Source organism: Topomyia yanbarensis, chromosome 1, assembly GCF_030247195.1.
Source record: "Topomyia yanbarensis strain Yona2022 chromosome 1, ASM3024719v1, whole genome shotgun sequence".
Lineage (NCBI taxonomy): Eukaryota > Metazoa > Arthropoda > Insecta > Diptera > Culicidae > Topomyia > Topomyia yanbarensis.
Window position 1 is genome coordinate 210,157,288 of NC_080670.1, and position 19,865 is coordinate 210,177,152.

Sequence of the window (19,865 nt, forward strand, 5' to 3'; positions counted from 1 at the left end):
GATTGCAGCCTTTTAAAATTCAATAATATTTTTTGATCCTAGTATTCTTGGCCTTAGGGAATTGCATTTAGTGAGTCTGAGATTTAGAGATTCTGGAATGTTGAGAAGTTTGTGCCTTTGAGATATGTCCCTATATGTCTCAAACCAAATGATTCTACGATTCCGAGATTTTTAAACTTTGTGATTCTTTGATCTAAAGGCTCTGTCATTCTGGACATTTGCTGATTCGGAAAAAACTGGGATGTTCATATATCAGAATTCTGGGGCCAGAATAGTGTAGTCGATAAGTCTATTGCCTTGCACGCAGTTTCCTTGGGTTTGATTCCTAACTTCCGCAAATTTTTCTAATCCGACAGCAGAAGCGAATGATCCTAAAGTCAATCGCAGCAAAAAAGATCAGAATTTCGTCAATATTAAATTTTTGAATCTCTCTGACATTCAAAACTCAAAATCTCTGAATCATATAAACTTGGAATATCTGAATTCCTCAATGTACGAATTCATAAATCACGGAATTTTGGTTCAGGATTCAAAGATTTACGACGCTGGAATTCTGGGATGATTCTAGACTTCTGCCATTCTGGGGTTTTAGTCAGACGCTCGGGGTTTCTCGAATGTTCCGTAATCTGGTTATATGACTCGACAGATGAGGAACTCATAAATAGTTTCCGATTCAAAAATTCAGATGCAGAACAACAGATTTCCTGAATCCCGTAATCCTAAAAAGTCGGAACTCTGTAATTTGAAAACAGTCTCAACGTCACAATCGATTACGGGAATCCCGGATCGTACAGTGTCTGATTTGTAAAGTTTTGGAAATATTGATTGTGATACTGAGATGTTAATTTCACGCAATTCTAGAAGTCTGAGAAGGACTTGTAAGATTACTCGACTTTTAATTTTGGGAATTTATACCTCCGGGATTTCGATTCAGGAACTCAAAGATTGAATGTATCTGGGGCTGTCAGATTCACGGATTTCTGATAAGGAATTGTGAGATTTTGACATTTTTACTCAGAAAACCATAAACAGAGGAATTCTGGGACTCTGTAATCGGAATTCTGGGACGATAAGGTCTTGATTTTGGGATTCCTGATTCTAGAATTGTAAAAGAGGAATAATTTAAATAGTAATCCGCCAGGGAAGCCGGTGATTCGTCGTTAGAAAGGCCAAGGCTCACCTCCCTAGCTAAAAGTCAAGGTCCGCTGCCGGAGCAGCCCACGGAATTTCTTCGGATAATGCAGCCGTTGCTGTCCCGGCTGGTCGGAGATACCACCCGTCTGTGCGCCCGGTAGCAGTGTGTAGATTTTGGAGGAGGAAATAAAAGTTAGCATTTTGTTTGTTTGCGTTTATATTTGAAAAGAAAATGTGACTAACATAGTCGAAATAAAAAAGGAAAAAAAAATATATTTATGTTTGTTTGTTTGTTTACGGAGATCCAAAATTCTGGAAGAAGCACCCACCCTTCCAATAAGGGTCTGCCATGCAGATATGAGTTAGAATCCGGGTAATGTTCAACCAATAATTATTCTGATTCAGAAGATTTGGGGATACCGGAATCCAAAAATGAAATTATATACTGAATTGCAGAATTCCTGAATCCCACAATCCTAATAGGTCATTTCAAAAAAACCACAGAATCATCGAAATCGGGAATCCTAAAATATCTGGAAACTTACAAAACATACAAAGTATTGATTTCTTGAATCTTGTATGTTAATAGTTTCAATCTTCAATTTTTTAGAAATGCTCTGGAATTTTGAGTTCCAATGATTTTAATTTCTCGGAATATTGGAACACTGAGAAGGACTTCTGGGATTAGACTTTTTTGGTTATTTCACTTTTAATTTTGGGATTATATTTAAGGGATTTCGAAGTTTGCTGGTATCTGAGTTTCCGGGATTCAAGGATTTCTTATCGTTGATTCAACAATTCTGAGATTCTTACCTTCTCAAAGACTTCCAATTCAGGTACTCTAGGACTCTTGAATCAGAATTCTAGGATGATAAGATCTTGATTCTAAGATTTTTAATTCTGGGTTTCTAGCATTCTTAGACTAAGGAATTTTGACATTCGTGTTCTAAAACTCTTAATTACAGGAATTATGAAACTACTTTTCAGGCATTTAGAAATTTTCCTAATTCAGGAACCTGGGCGTATTCTGGGATTCTGCGATTCTATATATTTGATTCACGAGGGAAAAGAAATTCTATGGCTGTGGGGATGAGAAAATTCCGGGTTGAATTTCTGAATCCAGAACCTGTATCCCGTGTTCCTAAAACTCATTATCGCCGAACCAGTCAGAGAGAGAGAGCCTGTATCACATTCATCGGTGACCTCGATTATTCGATTATCAAGATGTTCGGCTGTTTGAGTTCAGTTTCAGTTCCGATGTATGAGCTTTTAGTGATTCATGAGTTTCAAACTCTCGCGTCATTTGAAATTCTGAATCTCAACTAAAATACTGCGCGGACTTGGGTATAAGAGATCCGTGAGTACCGAGTATCGAGTTAAACTGCAAGATTGTGTACGCAGTTGAACGAAAAAACGTGATTTTAAATTTTCAGCAACATCTACGTACACTTGGAATTTCGTTCGTGTATATTCTACTTCAAAATGCTGCCAAAATGAGTCGTGCGATCCAGATTAATAGGTTCGAGTGATTTTAGTGTTTCAATTCAAAACAATTTCTTTATATTTTTAGAGTTGGTCAGTAGTTTTTGAGAATATCTAGAGTTCCAATTGTCCGATTTGGCAAGTCAAGTACTGACACTGAGTACTGACTGAAAAGTTTTTTTTTCATTTTCGCGAACTTTTTTTGAGATAGAGTAGTTCAAAAGTGGCAGGGATTTTATTCCGTTGAAAAAGTCAAGCTGTTGGCGAAAATCGAGCTCAAACATTCAAACATCGTTATGTAATAATTATAATTCATCAATTAACGTCCAGTTTCAATATTTATTTCTGATCATAACAAAGTTATTTTTTTCACTTATGGGTCAATAGTTTTAAAATCTGTTAAAAATTTGGTTATATTTCTTCTTGAAGAGAAACATTGGCTTAGTGCATTTCGTGCACGACCGTTACAACACCTAATTTTAGTAAGTTGAGGTATTTGCGTATATACTTTGACTCATCAGTATCGTGTCTTGGTCGCCAAATTGGCACTAAATTCAATTATAAGAAACACTAGTTGCTCTCACAACAGAACTTTGGATTATGCTATATTCCCTCTTCGCGGAGAATAATTTAGGTGAAAACATCAATTCAAGGCTAGCTTAGTTCTGTCACTAAGTTAGTGTCAGATTCTGATGAGACAAAGTCGAAACGCAGTTTCCATAACTGATTTAGAACTTTGGAAGTTTGGCGGTGATACCGACGATACCGATGAGACATAAATTCTTCGACTTGTTCCTAGTGATTGTTTGATAAAAAAAACCCCTACATTTTCAATTTCGTTCACTTCAGTATCGAACCCAACACCACGGTGGTCACGGTGAAGCTCTGTGTACCAGTTTCACCACAGTGACACGCATTGCGGTCGAAATTTTCTTAATGCGAAAAATATGCAAATCGATGCAGACCCCCCCCCCCCTCAAATGCACTAATAGGCTCTAGAGGATGGATCGCATGTCCTCGGGGACGGGGTTCCGAGGCTTCTTCTACACATACACACGCGCCCCGAGGCCAACTCAACGTCGGTTGAATTTATTAAGTTTGATTGAAATTAACGTTGTTTTTTTTGTTCTTCTGTTTTGGGTGGTTTGTGTTTTAGTATGCAAACAAACCGTGTCGGGGAGGACCGGTTAAGCGAGGAGGGTGGGGGTCGATTGCATGACATGCCAGTGACATTGGCAGGTTTCGTTGTTATTTTTTATTTTTGGGATGCGCTGTGCTGCGTCCGATGGTTGTTATTTATAATCAATTTTTATGCCGGGAATAAATTGACAAATAACGTTGTAATTACGTGAACCGGCCGGTTATTCTTATGTAAATTTTCATCGCAACGGTTGTAAAATGATATGTTATGACTGGGGGTTTTGACACGGATGAATGAGTACACGCTCGTAAAAAGTTACTCAGATTCTGAGTACTTTTAACTCAGTTTTGAATGATGTTCGTAAACGTCAAAAATTGAGTTGTCATGTATAATATCTCTGAGTAACTCTGACTCTATTTTTGGGTATTACACAAGAAACCGTTTTGGAGTTACCAAACGGAAAAGCCGTTTCTCGCCAAGTTAAAAATTCCAAGCGTCATCCGCCATTTTCCATTAGTAGGTACACGCTCGTTTAGTTATCGCTCATCACTTTTTCACAAATAAAAATTTGTTCAAATATTTATAATAGTTGAAGCTAGAGTTGTAGTGTGTAAAATACATTTTAATTGAAAGAGTGGATTTGAACAACCAGCATGCAGAAGATTTCGGAAGAGGTGGATGCTGAAACTGCAATGAAGTTGCGAGGTAATATTCACGTTATATTATATATATATATATATATATATATATATATATATATATATATATATATATATATATATATATATATATATATATATATATATATATATATATATATATATATATATATATATATATATATATATATATATATATATATATATATATATATATATATATATATATATATATATATATATATATATATATATATATATATATATATATATATATATATATATACTGGAAAAAAGTGTAAGGTTTCAGGTTTCTCATGCCATGTGCCAAATTGTGGGAAGATGATTCCTGGACACGTGGATGAATTGAAGGAACACTTCCGGTTGGTACACAATTTGAACACCAGCAAAGCAGTCGCTCAACCTTTCCTTTGTTCAGAATGTGGTTCACTGTACCAGAGGTTTAAGAGCTTGAAACGGCACATAGAGAGTGTTCATCCACTAATTACAGAAAATTCTACAAATATTTCATACGACCATGACGCTGTTGAACAAATTCAAAATAATCATCCGGAAAATATGCTCGTAGATGATGATTATCTGTTGAGAATAACGAATACTATAGTCTTTAAAACGGCGCCGTCGTTGGATGAAATTACTAAGAAAATTAGTAAATTCACCACAGATTTGCGAAAAGATGTATCTCTTCCCGAGACAAAAATCAAAAAGTTCTTACAGGTTACCTCGAATCTTATAGAAGATTACGAGTGTTACATGTTGAATCTATTCAGAGAATTTTTGAAATCGAAGTCGATCCCATTAAACGATACCGACGCTTTGAAATTTATAAACGACGCATCTTTGGATGGAATTTTTGCAGACGTAGCTTCTCCAAAAGACAACCTAGCATATTTGTCTGGAGTTGCGGGTTGTGCTGTGCCAAACCCTAGGGAAGAAGTCTTGGGAAGAACTAGAATCACTAAAACTGTCCCCGCGATTACCAAACTAGGCAAAAGAAAAAGTGTACAAATAGTGAAAGACGTTGCTCACTATATTCCACTAACCAGCATTTTAGCACTGGTTATGAAGAATCCCGGAGCTCGCAAGATGATAGCAGAAGAAGCAGTGAATGACGATATCTTGTGCGGTTTCAAAGATGGTCAACGTTTCAAAACACACCCATTCCTGACACGGTTTCCCGATGCATTACGACTCTCGCTTCATCTGGACGATGTCGAATATCTGAACCCTTTGGGATCACGCAAATCAAAAAAAAAAACTTACCAATTTCAGTGTTAAAATTGAGAATCTCCACCCCGCAATTAATTCATCCTCCAACAGGATATATCTAACGCTTACAGTTCGCTCAAGAGATGTAAAAAAATATGGCTACAATAACGTTATGAAACCGCTGATTCAAGATTTGCGTGAGCTTGAATCAGATGATGGTGTTGTAGTACAATATGGGAGTGAAAAGTTTACGATGAGGGCAGTTCTAGTGCATGTTTTGGGGGACACGCTGGCAATTCATGAAATTTTCGAGTTAATGGGGCCCCAATCAAGTCTATTCTGTAGAATGTGCTATGCGACGCGTACTGCACTTCATTGTGGAAACATTGGTGATACCTTCCCTCATCGCACTGAAGAAAGCATACAAGGTGATTTAAATGCTCTTCAAAGCGGAACTAAAACACCTTCACAATGCGGAATCATTCGAAAATCAGCACTGAATGAAGTTAAATATTTCAACATAGCGGAAAATAACACGTTTGATCCAATGCATGATCTTTTGGAAGGCGTCGTCATGGTCGTAATCAAATGTGTTTTGAACGAAGCTGTAAATATCCATAAAGTGATAACGATTAGTCAAGTCAACCAAATTATACAGCATTACGAATACGGTATAACTGAATCGGCTGATAAACCTACCGCTAATTTTACTTGCGAGAAGTTAAAAGCACGTGGACATGCTATTCCTCAGTCAGCTTCGCAATGTTGGCTTCTCCTTCGAGCATTCCCTTTTATGTTCAACCAGATTCTCGGATTTAATTCAAATTTATCATCATTGCTTAGAGCTCTCATGAAAATAACTTATTATAGTTTCTCCAATAAGCTAACATTGAATCAGATTAACGATCTGGAAAACGAAATCGAATGTTTTTACAAGTTGTTCAAATCCTGCTTCCCTGCCATCAACCCTACCAATAAATTCCATCACATCTCTCATTATCCCTACATAATTCGTCAGGATGGGCCAGTTGTTAATCATAGTTGCTTACGCTTCGAAGCGAAATTCAAGGAGTCGAAATCCCAAGCGAAGACATGCAACAATTTCATCAATTTAACAAACAGCTTTGCTAAGCGCCTGAATCTAGCACAGATAACCACTATTCTTGACCATTCATACGAAATTGGTACGGTAGATATCGTTTCGTCAAAGCACATACACAAAAAATCTCTAAGTAATTTACTCCTGATCCGGGATCTACCAGATTCAATCAAATATATAAATCATATGAAAATAAATAACACAAGCTTTCGGCCGGGACTGATAGCGAAATACCAAGTATGCAACGAAATGTCCTATGGTTTGATAATAGATATATTGCAATCGGATAATCAAATTGTTTGCCTAATACAGCATCTCGAATGCGAATATTGTTTACAATACAACAGTTACAAACTCAAAACTGACAGTCAAGTTATTCGCATATCACACAAGAACTTGCAAACGAAAAAAACATACAACTTATGGAGTATATACGGAGATTCAGAAGAAAACTACTATATAAGTTTGAAATATGTAGATAGTTAGTAGGGAAATAAACTTGGAAATAAATTTATAATAAAATAAACAACAATCAAGAAGGTAGTGCAAACAACTTGAGATGTCACTTTAAACCTTTATATATACTTATTCGCTCTTTTCAGCCCAAAAAATAAACGATCAGAACCTAGTTCTGCTCAACGATGCCGACCTAGTTGAAATGGGGATAATCGAAAAAGGATCCCGTCTAACAATTCTTAACATAATAAAAAACTATAGTTCTGAAGCTAATCCGACCAAAGATAAAATTGATGAGACTTCCACTAATGTTCAAAATTTGGTAAACTTTCTACTATAATTACTGTAAGCGCTTGTCGTACTATACATATTTAACGTTTTCAGATTAACCGTTCGACATTCGAAGATGACGCAAAATTCCGAATGAAAATTTTGTATCCAATTTTGGATCAAGGGATCGTACCAGATAAGGACGGTTTAAATCATCTTACACGAGTCGCATGCAAGCAAATGGAGACTCAAATAATGGACGGTCAAAGGCAAGTAGAAAGTTTTATTTGTTACTCTACTAGTGCATCAAACTATGAACACTCCTTAAAGTGTGATAGAATGAATTGTTTACATTGAACCGCACGAGTCTCTCCGCTAGAGCAACCTTGCGGCGAAATGCGCAATGCCTATACATATTTATAGGGCTTACGGCCAATTTCTTTATCCTCGCTTAAATTTTAAACCGGGTTCACCAGTACGTTTAAACCTGGTTAAGACGTTAGGCGAGAATGAAGAAATCGGCCCTTAGTAGTCCTTCGAGCAAATATGCAGGTGATCTAACACTGTCTATGAGCAGAGAAAAGCAATGCCTTTCGTTGTGAAGCTTCTATTTCAAAAACATCGTAGTCAATCAGTATCATGCATTATTACTTCATTGAGCCTATGAAACTATGAAGTATGCATAGTAATGAAGCACGGCCAAACAACTTCACTTCTGATTATAAATATAAAGAAATGTATGAAACACAGTACAAACTGCTAGAGGAAACCACATAGTTATCAGTTCTTCGCATCCTGATTTCAATATTGACCATTCTTTACACATCTTCAATCTGGTTCGATTTATAAACTTCGGCATAAGAACGTACATGCGTCTTTGACGGTGGTACTTAGAAAGCGTAATTCGTCATGTTCCGGCACAAAATTATAAAGACGACCGACGACGACGAATTATAATAACTTAAACATTTAAACCAACAGAATTTAAAGGTATACAATTTCTGTTTATAGCGAGCGTGTTTATTTGTTTACATATACAGTTCAATCGTAAATCGACCAAAGGGTCTAACTAAGCCGCAATGTCGTTGAATCGAGCAACAGCGATGCCAGATTTACAGACTGTGGACAGATTTGCTGCACTGAGAAACAAAAATATGCAGAATTAGCATACTTTCATTCCCGTCTCTTTTGCTGTAATTCTCGACGAACATATGATTACGGCCTAAAGGCCAACCGTCAAAATCCACTTTGAATGGAAATTCCAGACAAACCGTTACTAGTCGAACACAGCTCACAACAGTTTATGAAAGAGAAAACTTTTCTCTTTCGTTTACTACCAACATCTGTGATTGGCGTGTAACGGTTTGTCCGGAATTTCCATTCAAAGTGGATTTTGACAGTTGGCTTTTAGGCCGTAATCATATGTTTGTCGAGAATTTTCATGCATTTTCTAGCATATACTTCTAGTAAATATTCAATGAGTGGATAGACCGAATACGTCCAATGCACAAAATTTGCAGCAGAAGAAACGAGAGGCAGATCAAAAAGTATGATATCGGTGATTAAAAAAAAGTTCTGCGTATGCCTGGTCCAGACATTTACAGACTTTTAAAACAGTAATAAACTGACCGATTTTCTTCAGAAAATAATAGATGTGTCCCAGCATGCAAAGAATTACGAATCAAATACCGTTCATACTTTTACCATTTAGATTTTTTTTAAGAAATTTAGAACTTAATCTTTCACGGAATCTTTTTGGTCTTTTTCGGAGTAACGAACCAATGATCTCTAAATGCGCAGGTATCCTTCTGTTAATCAACAGCATGCGGCAGCTGTTCAAATCGTAAAATTATTTCCACAACTTAGTAATACGCGAGTCACACCAACTGCTCCTGATGAGGTTTGTTATTCTATGCTTATTTAATTTCTCTAATATAATTATAATTATTTTCATGCTAGTCATTTTTCTTTTGGCGCAACGGAGGCAAGGAAAAGGGTGCTCATACTGGCATGATATTTCATCGCATCCGGAATGTCATCAAACAGCTACCTGCAGGAAAACATAAATATAATCGAGGAACTATGCCTGTAGAAGAGTCCGTTTCAACTGAACTTGTAGAGCGGGCTCAATTGCTCCGAGTAATGCTTGCATCGGCATCAGTAGCAGAACATATTTGTGATGAAATGGACCGATGCTTTCCAGTCCTCAAACTGTTATTAAAAGAAAAGAAACCCGTTAATGATATCTTGGATATGTTTCCACACCTGTGTTCATATGAAGGATTGGTGGTAACATGTTTATTTTTTATTATTTACTATTTCACTTTATGGTATTCACGGAACATATGAATATTTATATCATATCACTTTTTCTAGATTCGTCAAATGTTTGAGAGATTGTATCCTAACAGAACAGAAGGTCTCAAAATCGAGGATGTCTTCTCTCAGTGTCTATCTTATTCACCGTCCAGATTCTCTAGAGTAGAAGATGGTGAGATATATTTTTTTTTAATTTAGCCCAAAGGTCTGTCATAAAATTTTAAATTTGTAAAACTATTCACAGATCACATTCGAGGATGCTTGAGAATAATTTCTCATATGCCAATTCGCGGACAAAAAAGAACGCTGGTAGGCTGTCCAACTGTAGGCGAAGAACATTCGGCTTCAATTTTAATTCGTTGGATTGGGGTAAATGCAATATAATATACATAAGGTTAGATGTAATGATTTTATATCATCATTAGGAGTGCTTAGATACATACGTGGCATCCCCCGCAACTGATTCCAAACTACACATGGTGTGCGTAGCAAGCCCGATGAAAAGAGGAAATTATGCCGTCATTTGTGAGAAAAAAGTTATATTCGAGACTAACAATTCTATTCATGCAGTGGAAATTTTATTCAAATGCTACGCAGTTCTCGGAGTGGAGGTGCCACCTAATTTTAGAATGTTTTGGGACTTTCTGGCATGTGCCATATATAATATAATTCCGCACAGTCAGAGGACAACTGTGAATAGACTCGTCCAAACTTTTATTGAAGTTTCCCGCGCACGTATTGACAACAAATAAAAGGACAACTTTTTTATACAATACTTACTAAAAACCATAAAATTTAATAAACAGAAGTTTCTTTAATTATTATTGTAAAAATATTCCATAAGAAAAGAAAGACTGCATTGTGTTGTATCCAAAACAAAATTTTGACGGCCAATTTCTTCACTGGATGTAAACCGGTTTAGTTCCAGTTCAAATGCAACAATCGATCATGAACCAATTTAAATAGGAATCGGTTGTTGCATTTTTTCTTACAGAAACCATTCAGAATTGCAAGTCATAATCCGGATGTTTCTCAGTAAAGTTCAGTCAGAAATGAGCCGGAATTCCGGCTGGCTCCAGTCAGTATTCCGGCTCCAGTGACACAACCTATTCTAACTAGAATCGGTTGTGTCACTGGAGCCGGAATACTGACTGGAAACAGCTGGAATTCCGGCTCATTTCCGGCTGAACTTTACTGGGTTTTAATGAAATATTACACTCATAAATTGGGTAATATTCTACCCAAAAACTGAGGAATTACAACTGGCTTTGTTGTCTACTCAAAAATTGGGTAAGCTTCTGCTCATAATATGAGTAAAAATCGATCAATTTTTGGTTTTGTTGAAGTTCTACTGAACCCAAAATTTGAGTAATGTTCAACTCAAAGTCTGCGTAATAATTACTTAATTTTTGGTTTTGTTAAATTTGTACTGAACTCAAAATTTGAGCAATGTTGAACTCAAAATCTGAGTACTAGTGAAGCACTTTTGGGTTTAGTGTAGATAATATTGTACTCAAAAACCGAGTAATAATTACTCAGTTTTTGGTTCATGCTGGCTTACTCAAATTTGAGTAACTCCGGAATTACTCAATTTAAGGGTTGTTCCACTTTATCTGGAAATGGGTGGGATTAAACTCATTTTTGAGTAACTTTTTACGAGCGTGTAGGGGAATAATCCATACGAGAAAAGGTGTCGCTTGCGATGAAAAGGTTTTGAATCTAAGGAACAATCTCACCGAAGGTTCTCAAGGTGGAACTTGGCAGCTCTGCCAAGGCTCAACTTCAACGGAAAATCCAATTTGATCGTATACAAACAAGGTACCACATTGTTTGTACGCCGCGGCCCAATTTGGCGAGACCACGAACCTGCGGTTGCATAAATAAATAAACGAATTACGTCGGCGCAGGACCTCGGAAAAACAAAGCATACAAAAATGCTAAAATTATACACGGAGGACCTATCAGCACCAGTCAGCCAGAGCACGGTTCGCATTATTGATCGAAGGAGGCCATGGTTGGTCACCACGGTATCAGCAGCACCGTCCGAACGTGCTTGCTCTCTGCCAGTGCGGGAAACAAAGCGGAAAAATTGATAGGACCACCCCTTTAATGAACCTCTAATTATAGTCCCCGTCCGGCACCGGGTTGGCACCCCGGATTCGCACTGGTTGTTACTTTGTGGGACCCATTCATTCTCTCCGACGCTGACGCTGGCTATTGTTGCATTTTATTCTCTTCTGTTGTTGTCTGTGGCAGCCGGAGATTGGGACCTAAGCAGTGGATCGTGATTGAGGAAAATTTATCGCTTTTTGGGGAATAATTTTCGATTCAATCAAAGTCCAGGGGTCAGTGACTACGGGCATTGGTAGGGTGGTAGAATTTACACAAATTTTGTTTCATAACCATTTGTTTCCACTGCAAACTTGCAACACTGGTGTCGTCAACATTTAATTATAAAACTGATCAAGCTGAACGAATTTTCATCCAATCCAACCAACAATCCCGCTAGGCGTTACGTACTCATAAATCATGTCCGCTTTCGGTGCAGAAAACTATTTGAGAAAAGTGGCCGTCCTCTCATACGCCCCACCAGGAGAGAATCAGCCTTCTCAGCACGTTACAAAAAAATGCACGGCCTACTGCCCATTGCCCCGGTGATAATTTTTGCAGTGATCGAACCAACCGACCAACCAGCCTACCTGTAGGTAAGCGATGATTTATCGAGGGACAAATTCAGGGGCGGACTTGGACACGCCGCGAAGTTCTGCCTGCCTGTTTGCTGTCCGCTCCGCCCGAGGGAAGTGATTGTTTTCGCGCAACCAACCTGACCGACCGAACACAGCCGGAGCATAATGAATTTAAGGCGCTGAAAAGAGTCAATATCGATCGTATCATCACCGTCGTAATCACCGGGTTGTTATTGTCCGCAGCCTTTTTAGTCCGCAGACGAATGGACCACCGGCGACGAGGGATCGCGAAATATGAGGTAAAAATTGCTCCTCTGCAGGCGCGTGATGATAGTTGTACGACGTTGAAAAGTTAATGGTGAAATTTATTGCCGTGGTTTCCGGGGGCTGCTTCCCATGGGAACTGCGCGGGTAGGTTTCGAGCCGAGTTTGCACAAGCTGATAAGAGCGGGACAAGGTGGCGAATAGTGGATGATGGATGATTAATATTTTGCGATTTTCTCCGGTTCAGTTTGGTAATTCTATATGGAAAGCATTGAAAAAAACTCATAAAACATAAAACATCCGAAATCATTCCTTATTTTTGAAAACGAAAATGTATGAAAATGGTTCCGTGATGCTACCACATCACAACGTGTGTATACAACCCTTTCCTGAATATTTGTTTTTGTAAATTACATAGAAGTGCTTGTAGATTTTTTTTTGAGAGTTGTCCTACTGGAGCTGTAGAGCTAGGGCCTCGGAAGGGCTCCCCGTCAGAATCACATACTACAATGTGCAGAGGAGACAGGCAATGTCACACGGGTGCGTTTCGGCTTCGCCTCATCAGAAACCGACACTAACTTTTTGTCTGAATAGATTAGCGCCGGCTTGATGCAAGGCCTGCTAAGCCAAGACAAGTTTCGGCTTCACTGTGTCTCATCGGCATAAACAGAACTTCTGCTCGGACGGGACATCACGTTTGATCAGTCGTTCATTTGAAACACAAAGTGTGTTTTAGTTTTAAGGGATTTGCGCCAAGCCGGCGCTAATCTATTTCGACAAAAAGTTAGTGTCGGTTTATGATGAGGCGAAGCCGAAACGCACCCGTGTAACAAATAAGGATTTGTGCCCTTCAAGTGCAAAGACTGGTTTTACCAAACAAATTTTCGCCCTAGTGAGAAATTTTGGTGTTTACCCAATTTTCCTCCCTAGGGTGAAATATAGCATAGTGCAGGCAATGTCGCCCACTGAAACACTGCTTTAGGCCAAAATTGTAGCGGGCCGTGATTCTGAATGTGATATTCATTGTACGGTTCAGGTATGTGCGGGCGTAGGGACTCGCGATCGCGTGTATCATCGCGAAGAGCTCGAGCATTTGTCCGTTAACGTGTTCGATCGCGTGTGCGTTTGTATGTCGCGTGTGCTAACGTGTATGTAACTTCGCGTGTATAAATTCTATAGAAATGCCGTTTGCTTTCGCATATTCGCGTGTATTCTAGAACGATCGCGCGCGGACCATGAATCTGATTCTTAATGTTTCGTGTGCGGTTCGGATTCTAGAAAAAAGTGGGTTCTTACATATCACTAGAGTTCTCAGTCATGTCGCCAAGGAACGTGTTGCGTTGTGGAGCTTTATTTTTCGATTGGTATAACTGAATGTATGGATCTAAGTTACTAGAATGGAGCATAAAGATTTCCGGACGTGATCGATTCATGATCGCGCGCGTTTGCGGGTTCGCGTTTGAGACCGCGTTTGTAACTTCGTAAGTACTAAACCGTTCACATTTTTACCGGAGTGTTGCGATCGCGAATGTAGGTGTGCGTAGATGATCACGAAGAGCTGAAGTATCGTTTGTTGACGTGTTTGTCGCGTGTGCCCGTGTGTATGTGCCACGCGTACCGTCATTCTGATGTTTAGTTTTCGGTGTACGGATCACATTCTGACAGGGAGTTAGTTACTCCATATCACTAGATTTCCCGGTCATGTCGCCATGGACCGTGTTGTCCAGTGTATATGAGAGCTTTCTTTTTAATTGATTCAATTGAAGGCATGGACCTAGACTTCTGGAATCGAGGATAGAAACTTCCGGCCGTGAACGATTCATGATCGCGTGAGTGCGGGGGACTGTAGGTTCACACTTGAGACTGCGTTTGAGTGATTACAAGTGCTGAGACGTTCATATTATCACCGGGATGTTATAATGTCTGGAAGAGCGCGGGGGTGTAGGTTGCGTGGATGGTCGCGAAGGGCTCAAGCATTTTTATATTTGTTTGTCGCGTAAATGTGGCTTTGTGTGTATACATTCGATTTTTATGTAGTTTAGTGGATATGAGCATCATAGTTTTGATTGGTCCACCTAAAGGCATTAGACTTCTGCTACTAGGGCCGAGAATAGGGGATTCCGGACGAAACCGATTCATGATCGCGCGAACACGGGCATTTGGAGGTTCACTCTCGCGACCGGGTTTGTTGATTTATAAGTGTTAAACCGTTCACTTAGTCACCGGGGTGTTATACTTTTTACGAGATCGTGAGTGTGGTCGTGCGTGGATGATCGCGAAGAACTCGAGCGTTTGTATGTGGACGTTTTTGTCGCGTGTGCTAGTATCTATGTAACTTCGCGTGGACACATTATTTTTATAAGCGTGTGGCCATTCGCATGTTCGCGCATTCTTCAATGATCGCGCGTAGACGTCTTGTCTATTTTTTTTTATTGGTCCAACTAAAGGCATGAATTTGGGCTGCTAGGATCAAGGGCGGAGACTTTCCGACGTGACCAATTCATGATTGCGCGAGCTTAGGTTCTTTGGTTCCAACGTTCACCTAATCAATCGGGGTGTTTGAATATTGGCGAGATCGCGGGCGTTCAGAATTGTGACCAGGTTTATGTTATCGCGTAGGCCACGTTTGTACGTTTGAAATGAGAGATTGTTAGTGTATATGAGAGAATAAGCAATTTGTGTTAATGAGTGTTAGTGGATTTAATTGAAAATATAGCAAAAAAGAAGGATGCCTGCAGGGAGAATTGGGCCCTAAACCCACATTGTATATTATTTGACCATGGCAGTGGATAATAAAGGTCGCCAAGTTAAGTACTAAAATTGATCACAATGTAGCTTAACTAAAAAGAAAATAATCATATCCCAAGTTTCTGTGATATAATCACTGTAATACTGCTTTAGTGGAAAAGCCCCCGGACCACATCAAGGTACAGTATCATGCCGAGGGTAAAGAAGTGCTTGTAGATTATTGAATCAATATCATGGATGAATAGAACAGATACGACAGTCCTTAGTGGCTACCTTGAGGAACATCTTTAATAATTTCTCTGCATGGTTTGCCAAATTCCTCGCCGCTTTCCACACATCGCATTTCCAAAATTCTAAATTCCAAATTGTGCATCAGATACATTTTGTCAAATAGACGCCCCCGTTCTCATCTGGCTGGAGCCGCTTTTCAACTTGCGTATCTATGCTTAAATTGCTTTTAACCAATTTTCTCCCCAGGGATAAAAATATAGAAATTCAAACAGTGCTTGCTTTTAGGATTCAAGGATTATTTGCAGCCCCAGAAAATCGAGTAGGTATTATTATGTCCTTTTCAAGTCGCTGAACATAACGAACATTAACAAATAGTACAAAGCTCAACGGTTCTCCTAGACTACCCTGCGGAACAATTACGCTTAGTTTAGCACATTTTTGCATGTGCTTTTCAGTTTGGATGTGGAGGTAATGAAATATTCCTACTCGGCAGCTGACGGAAATCGGTCTTTATGGACATTTAATTTTACATAACAATGTAACTTGCTTTCCGAAACTTGACCCTTAACGATAAGATACACTTCCCAATTGAATCAGATTAACTTCCATTAAGCAACTTTTCATCCGAACACATTCCACCGATCTGCACGATGCCATCTAAACTGACTGGATACAGCGAGCACCAAGATTAAGATCTTGGAAACCACTGTTGCCCCGATACGGGACCCAGAACCACCAGAATATATCGCCAATTAAAACTCAAAGCGAAACACACACAAACCGGATAACGCGCGAAGGAAAAAAAAACATAAGCGATCCAGCAGAGAAAAGCCCCATTAGGATTCGAGTTCTACAGAACGAAATTGTTAATAAAAATGTCACATTTTTTAGCGCTAATTGGATTGAGCATAACTTGAGGAGACTGGACCGACCGCGGTCGAACTTTGGGTAATGACAACTGCCAGAGAACGGGTTGTACAACCGATGGACCGGTTCGCGCGCGACGATGACAATCGGTTTCGTGAAATTATGATACGCGCGGTCCTCTCCGCGCTCGCTCCGATGACTGTTATGGCCCTTCGAGGACGAGAAGGATGAAAACCGAAAAAATAAAACGAAACCAGCTTTGAATTCCAGTGGACACTTCGGATTGCAAAACAAGTGTCAAGGAATGTGTATTTTGAGCCTAATTTCGACTGGTACGTTGGTAGAAGTAAATGAACTGACTAATTGAACCAGTTTCACCTTCTTTGAAGCATGAGCTGATCCGTCAAGAACGTTCATTAGCGTCTTTACGACTATTTACAAACCATTCATCGTAAAACAACAAACCATTTACACCTTCAGTTCTTTCCAGCAACTGCACGCTGACTGCAAGCTTTTCAGAACCTTTTCAAACTCACGAACATGAAAAATGAGGCTAAACATAAAACGTAACATAATTACGGGCATAAATTAGAACTGCAAATATGTGCCTACCAGGCTAACCAGCAAAGAAAAAGCAAAACACTTGTCGCTTTCGGCTTTCAGTTCGGTTCTCGGGGTCTGCAATCGCGCAGCTTCCAGCTCTCGGGGACTAGCAGACACGGCTTGGCTGAGCTGTCGAAAAGCTTCAACGAGAAGGTAGCACGAAGCATCGTCGCTTGGATCACGTTTGTGTGTGTGTGTGTGTGTGTGGGTAACGTTCCAGTATGTTGGCTGCGGTTTGCTTAGAGTGTCGGTTCATACTTGTTACCCGAACCATAAAAAGGGCTGATGGGATGGACAGGGAACGTCCCGAAACAGGACCCCCCACCATATGCACTCTAACCGCGACCGCCGGCTTTCGTGAGCATCCGAGTTTGCATGTCGACAATCACGGGGATGAACCCGGTATTTAACATTTCAACGCCTTATTTGGTTTCTTTTTTTTCCTACGTAAATAAATCAAGCAATTATCTGTTGCCCCCTTTTTTGGGCTGATTCTTTCCGAAGGTATCGTTGCTGACTGACTGCGTTTTGGGCCGGCTTGACGTGGTTTTTTTAGTATTATCTTTACGAACCGAGTGTATGTTTATTATTTTTTGTGGTGAATTCCTAGTTTAAACTTTTCATTCACGCCTTTCTGCTGAGTTTTGATCCTGAAAAAAAAAAAATGAGTGGTCTCTTTTAGTTAATTCAAGTGGATAATTATATGGTGGTGTGTGATTTCGGACTTCGTTGGGGTTAGTTTTTGGTGTTAATTTTCTAAAAACTAAGAACTGATTTATCAAATTTTTCTAAGTCCATGTAAACAGTACAAGCGAACTGTCAAGAAAAGTGAGATTAACTGTGTCAGCAAAGAACCCAACAGAAACATATAAAACTTTTCAATTCATCGAAGTAGTCCATGCGTATCGCATGCAAACATATCCGCTGCTGTCAGTTTTTGTTTTAAAGTTTTGTAATGTCCGCCATGATGTTCCAGTGAAACGCATCAAGAAGAGGATGGATCACAAGCACCCGTGGTGGAACACTGAAATTCGTCGCTTCCGGAACATTCTACGAAAACATCGCAAACGATATTTTCACCATAAATCCAACGCTAACCAAATAACGCTTCGTCAAACCGAGCCACAGTATGAAACCGCCAGCAATGACACTTTACGCGAGTAGCTGAATCGAATGCAAAATAGTCTCCGTGACCACCCCGCAACGTTTTGATCCTTCGTTAATAGCCGAAAACGTCCTGGCAGTACACCAACTGTCGTTTTTCTAGGGAAGCTCCTCCCCAACTGGGGCCGTGAATCTATTCGCTGATTTCCTTCCTGATGTATTCAACAGCGACTGCATTGCCCTTTCGAATAAGTATTTAGCAACGCTGCCACCGTATAACATAAATCTACCTCGCCTGGTTGTTAGTGAAGGCCACGTCTTGAAAACTCAGTTTTCCGTTATTACGTCAAAAGGATCTGGTCCGGATCGCCTACCATCTCAGTTGATAAAGAGCTCCGTCCACGCGCTAACTCTTCCGGTTTGCTTCATCTTCAATCGTTCGTTAACTGAAGGATTTTTTCCCACCGTGTGAAAAGAAGAAGCCATCGTTCCTATTCTTGAAGCTGAAAACATTCACAACATCGCGAACTATAGTGGTATCTCACTGCTAAACTGTCTTGCTAAAGTCCTCCAAAAGTTAGTCTACAACGTTACGTATGCAGCTGCTTCCCACCTAATATCGGAATATCAGCAAGGATTTGTCATGAAACGATCTACTACATATAACCTTATGGCTTATACTTCTCTTGTTGTTTCCTGTCATCGAGAATCGTCAGCAGGTGGATTCAATTTATATCGACTTTTCAAAGGCTTCTGGCAAAGTACCTCACAACATCGCAATCCGGAAACTACAGCGACTAGGATTTCCGGCTTGGCTGACTAATTGGTCGCCGTCCTATCTCTCTGATCGGTCCGCATTTGTTTGGATAAATAACACGCGGTAATGCATGTTTAATGTACACAGCCGCGTTCCGCAAGGCAGTCATCTAGGCCCTCCCATTTTTATCTTTTTCATTAACGATCTCTGCAGTCGTATCAAGTCTGGAAAACTGCTTTTGGTATGCTAGGCTTTCCAAAACAGAATAACGGCATACTTCAACGATTTCTACGCACTAAATTCTCTTTACTGGTCCCTGATTGAAAGTGTTTTAGAGCACACGGTGCAAGTGTGGGCGCCAAATCATGCCGTTCAAAGTGAGTGATTAGAACGTGTACAAAGATGTTTCGTGCGATTCGCTCTCAGAAAACTGCCATGGAGCTATCCCGTCAGATTACCGCCATACACAGACAGATGTATGTTTCTTGATTTGCAGACGTTAAAGATTTATAAAGTCCTGACGGAGCACTTTTCAGTTGTGACGAACTCGGTTCTTAGAAGGGAAACGATGTTTATCTTCCCGCTAGGGAAGTCGAAATTGATGGTGTGGTCTCCGATAATAGTTTGACTAGTTTGAACCTGCTGGAGTTACGAAGTTGGCTGTTTTAGGAATCGCATACTCCAACCGGTGAAAATGCCGGGATTGCACGCGATTGCATTCAGTGCTAACTGTGGGGAATGCAACTAAATCATACCCCCGATCAGACTCTAATCGGATGACCTTCGCTGGGTCTGCATTACCATACTACATCCT

The 19,865-nt window shown here is 39.7% G+C and overlaps 1 protein-coding gene across 1 annotated transcript; it reads left to right on the top strand.

The window, feature by feature from the left end:
• The first annotated feature begins 8,100 nt into the window (after window positions 1-8,100).
• Window positions 8,101-10,642, top strand: LOC131690718 (uncharacterized). The gene is made up of 5 exons (XM_058976672.1): window positions 8,101-9,371; window positions 9,431-9,760; window positions 9,848-9,962; window positions 10,035-10,159; window positions 10,216-10,642. Exons 1-5 carry the CDS (start codon window positions 9,264-9,266, stop codon window positions 10,540-10,542), a joined length of 1,005 nt encoding a protein of 334 aa, XP_058832655.1. The 5' UTR covers window positions 8,101-9,263; the 3' UTR covers window positions 10,543-10,642.
• Window positions 10,643-19,865: the final 9,223 nt, after the last annotated feature.

Excerpts from the sequence above, each read along its gene's own strand:
- LOC131690718 (XM_058976672.1), top strand. The coding sequence starts at position 9,264 with ATGCGCAGGTATCCTTCTGTTAATCAACAGCATGCGGCAGCTGTTCAA. Across the intron at positions 9,963-10,034 it reads ATTCTCTAGAGTAGAAGATG|ATCACATTCGAGGATGCTTG; the intron begins GTGAGATATATT and ends AACTATTCACAG. Across the intron at positions 10,160-10,215 it reads TTTTAATTCGTTGGATTGGG|GAGTGCTTAGATACATACGT; the intron begins GTAAATGCAATA and ends TATCATCATTAG.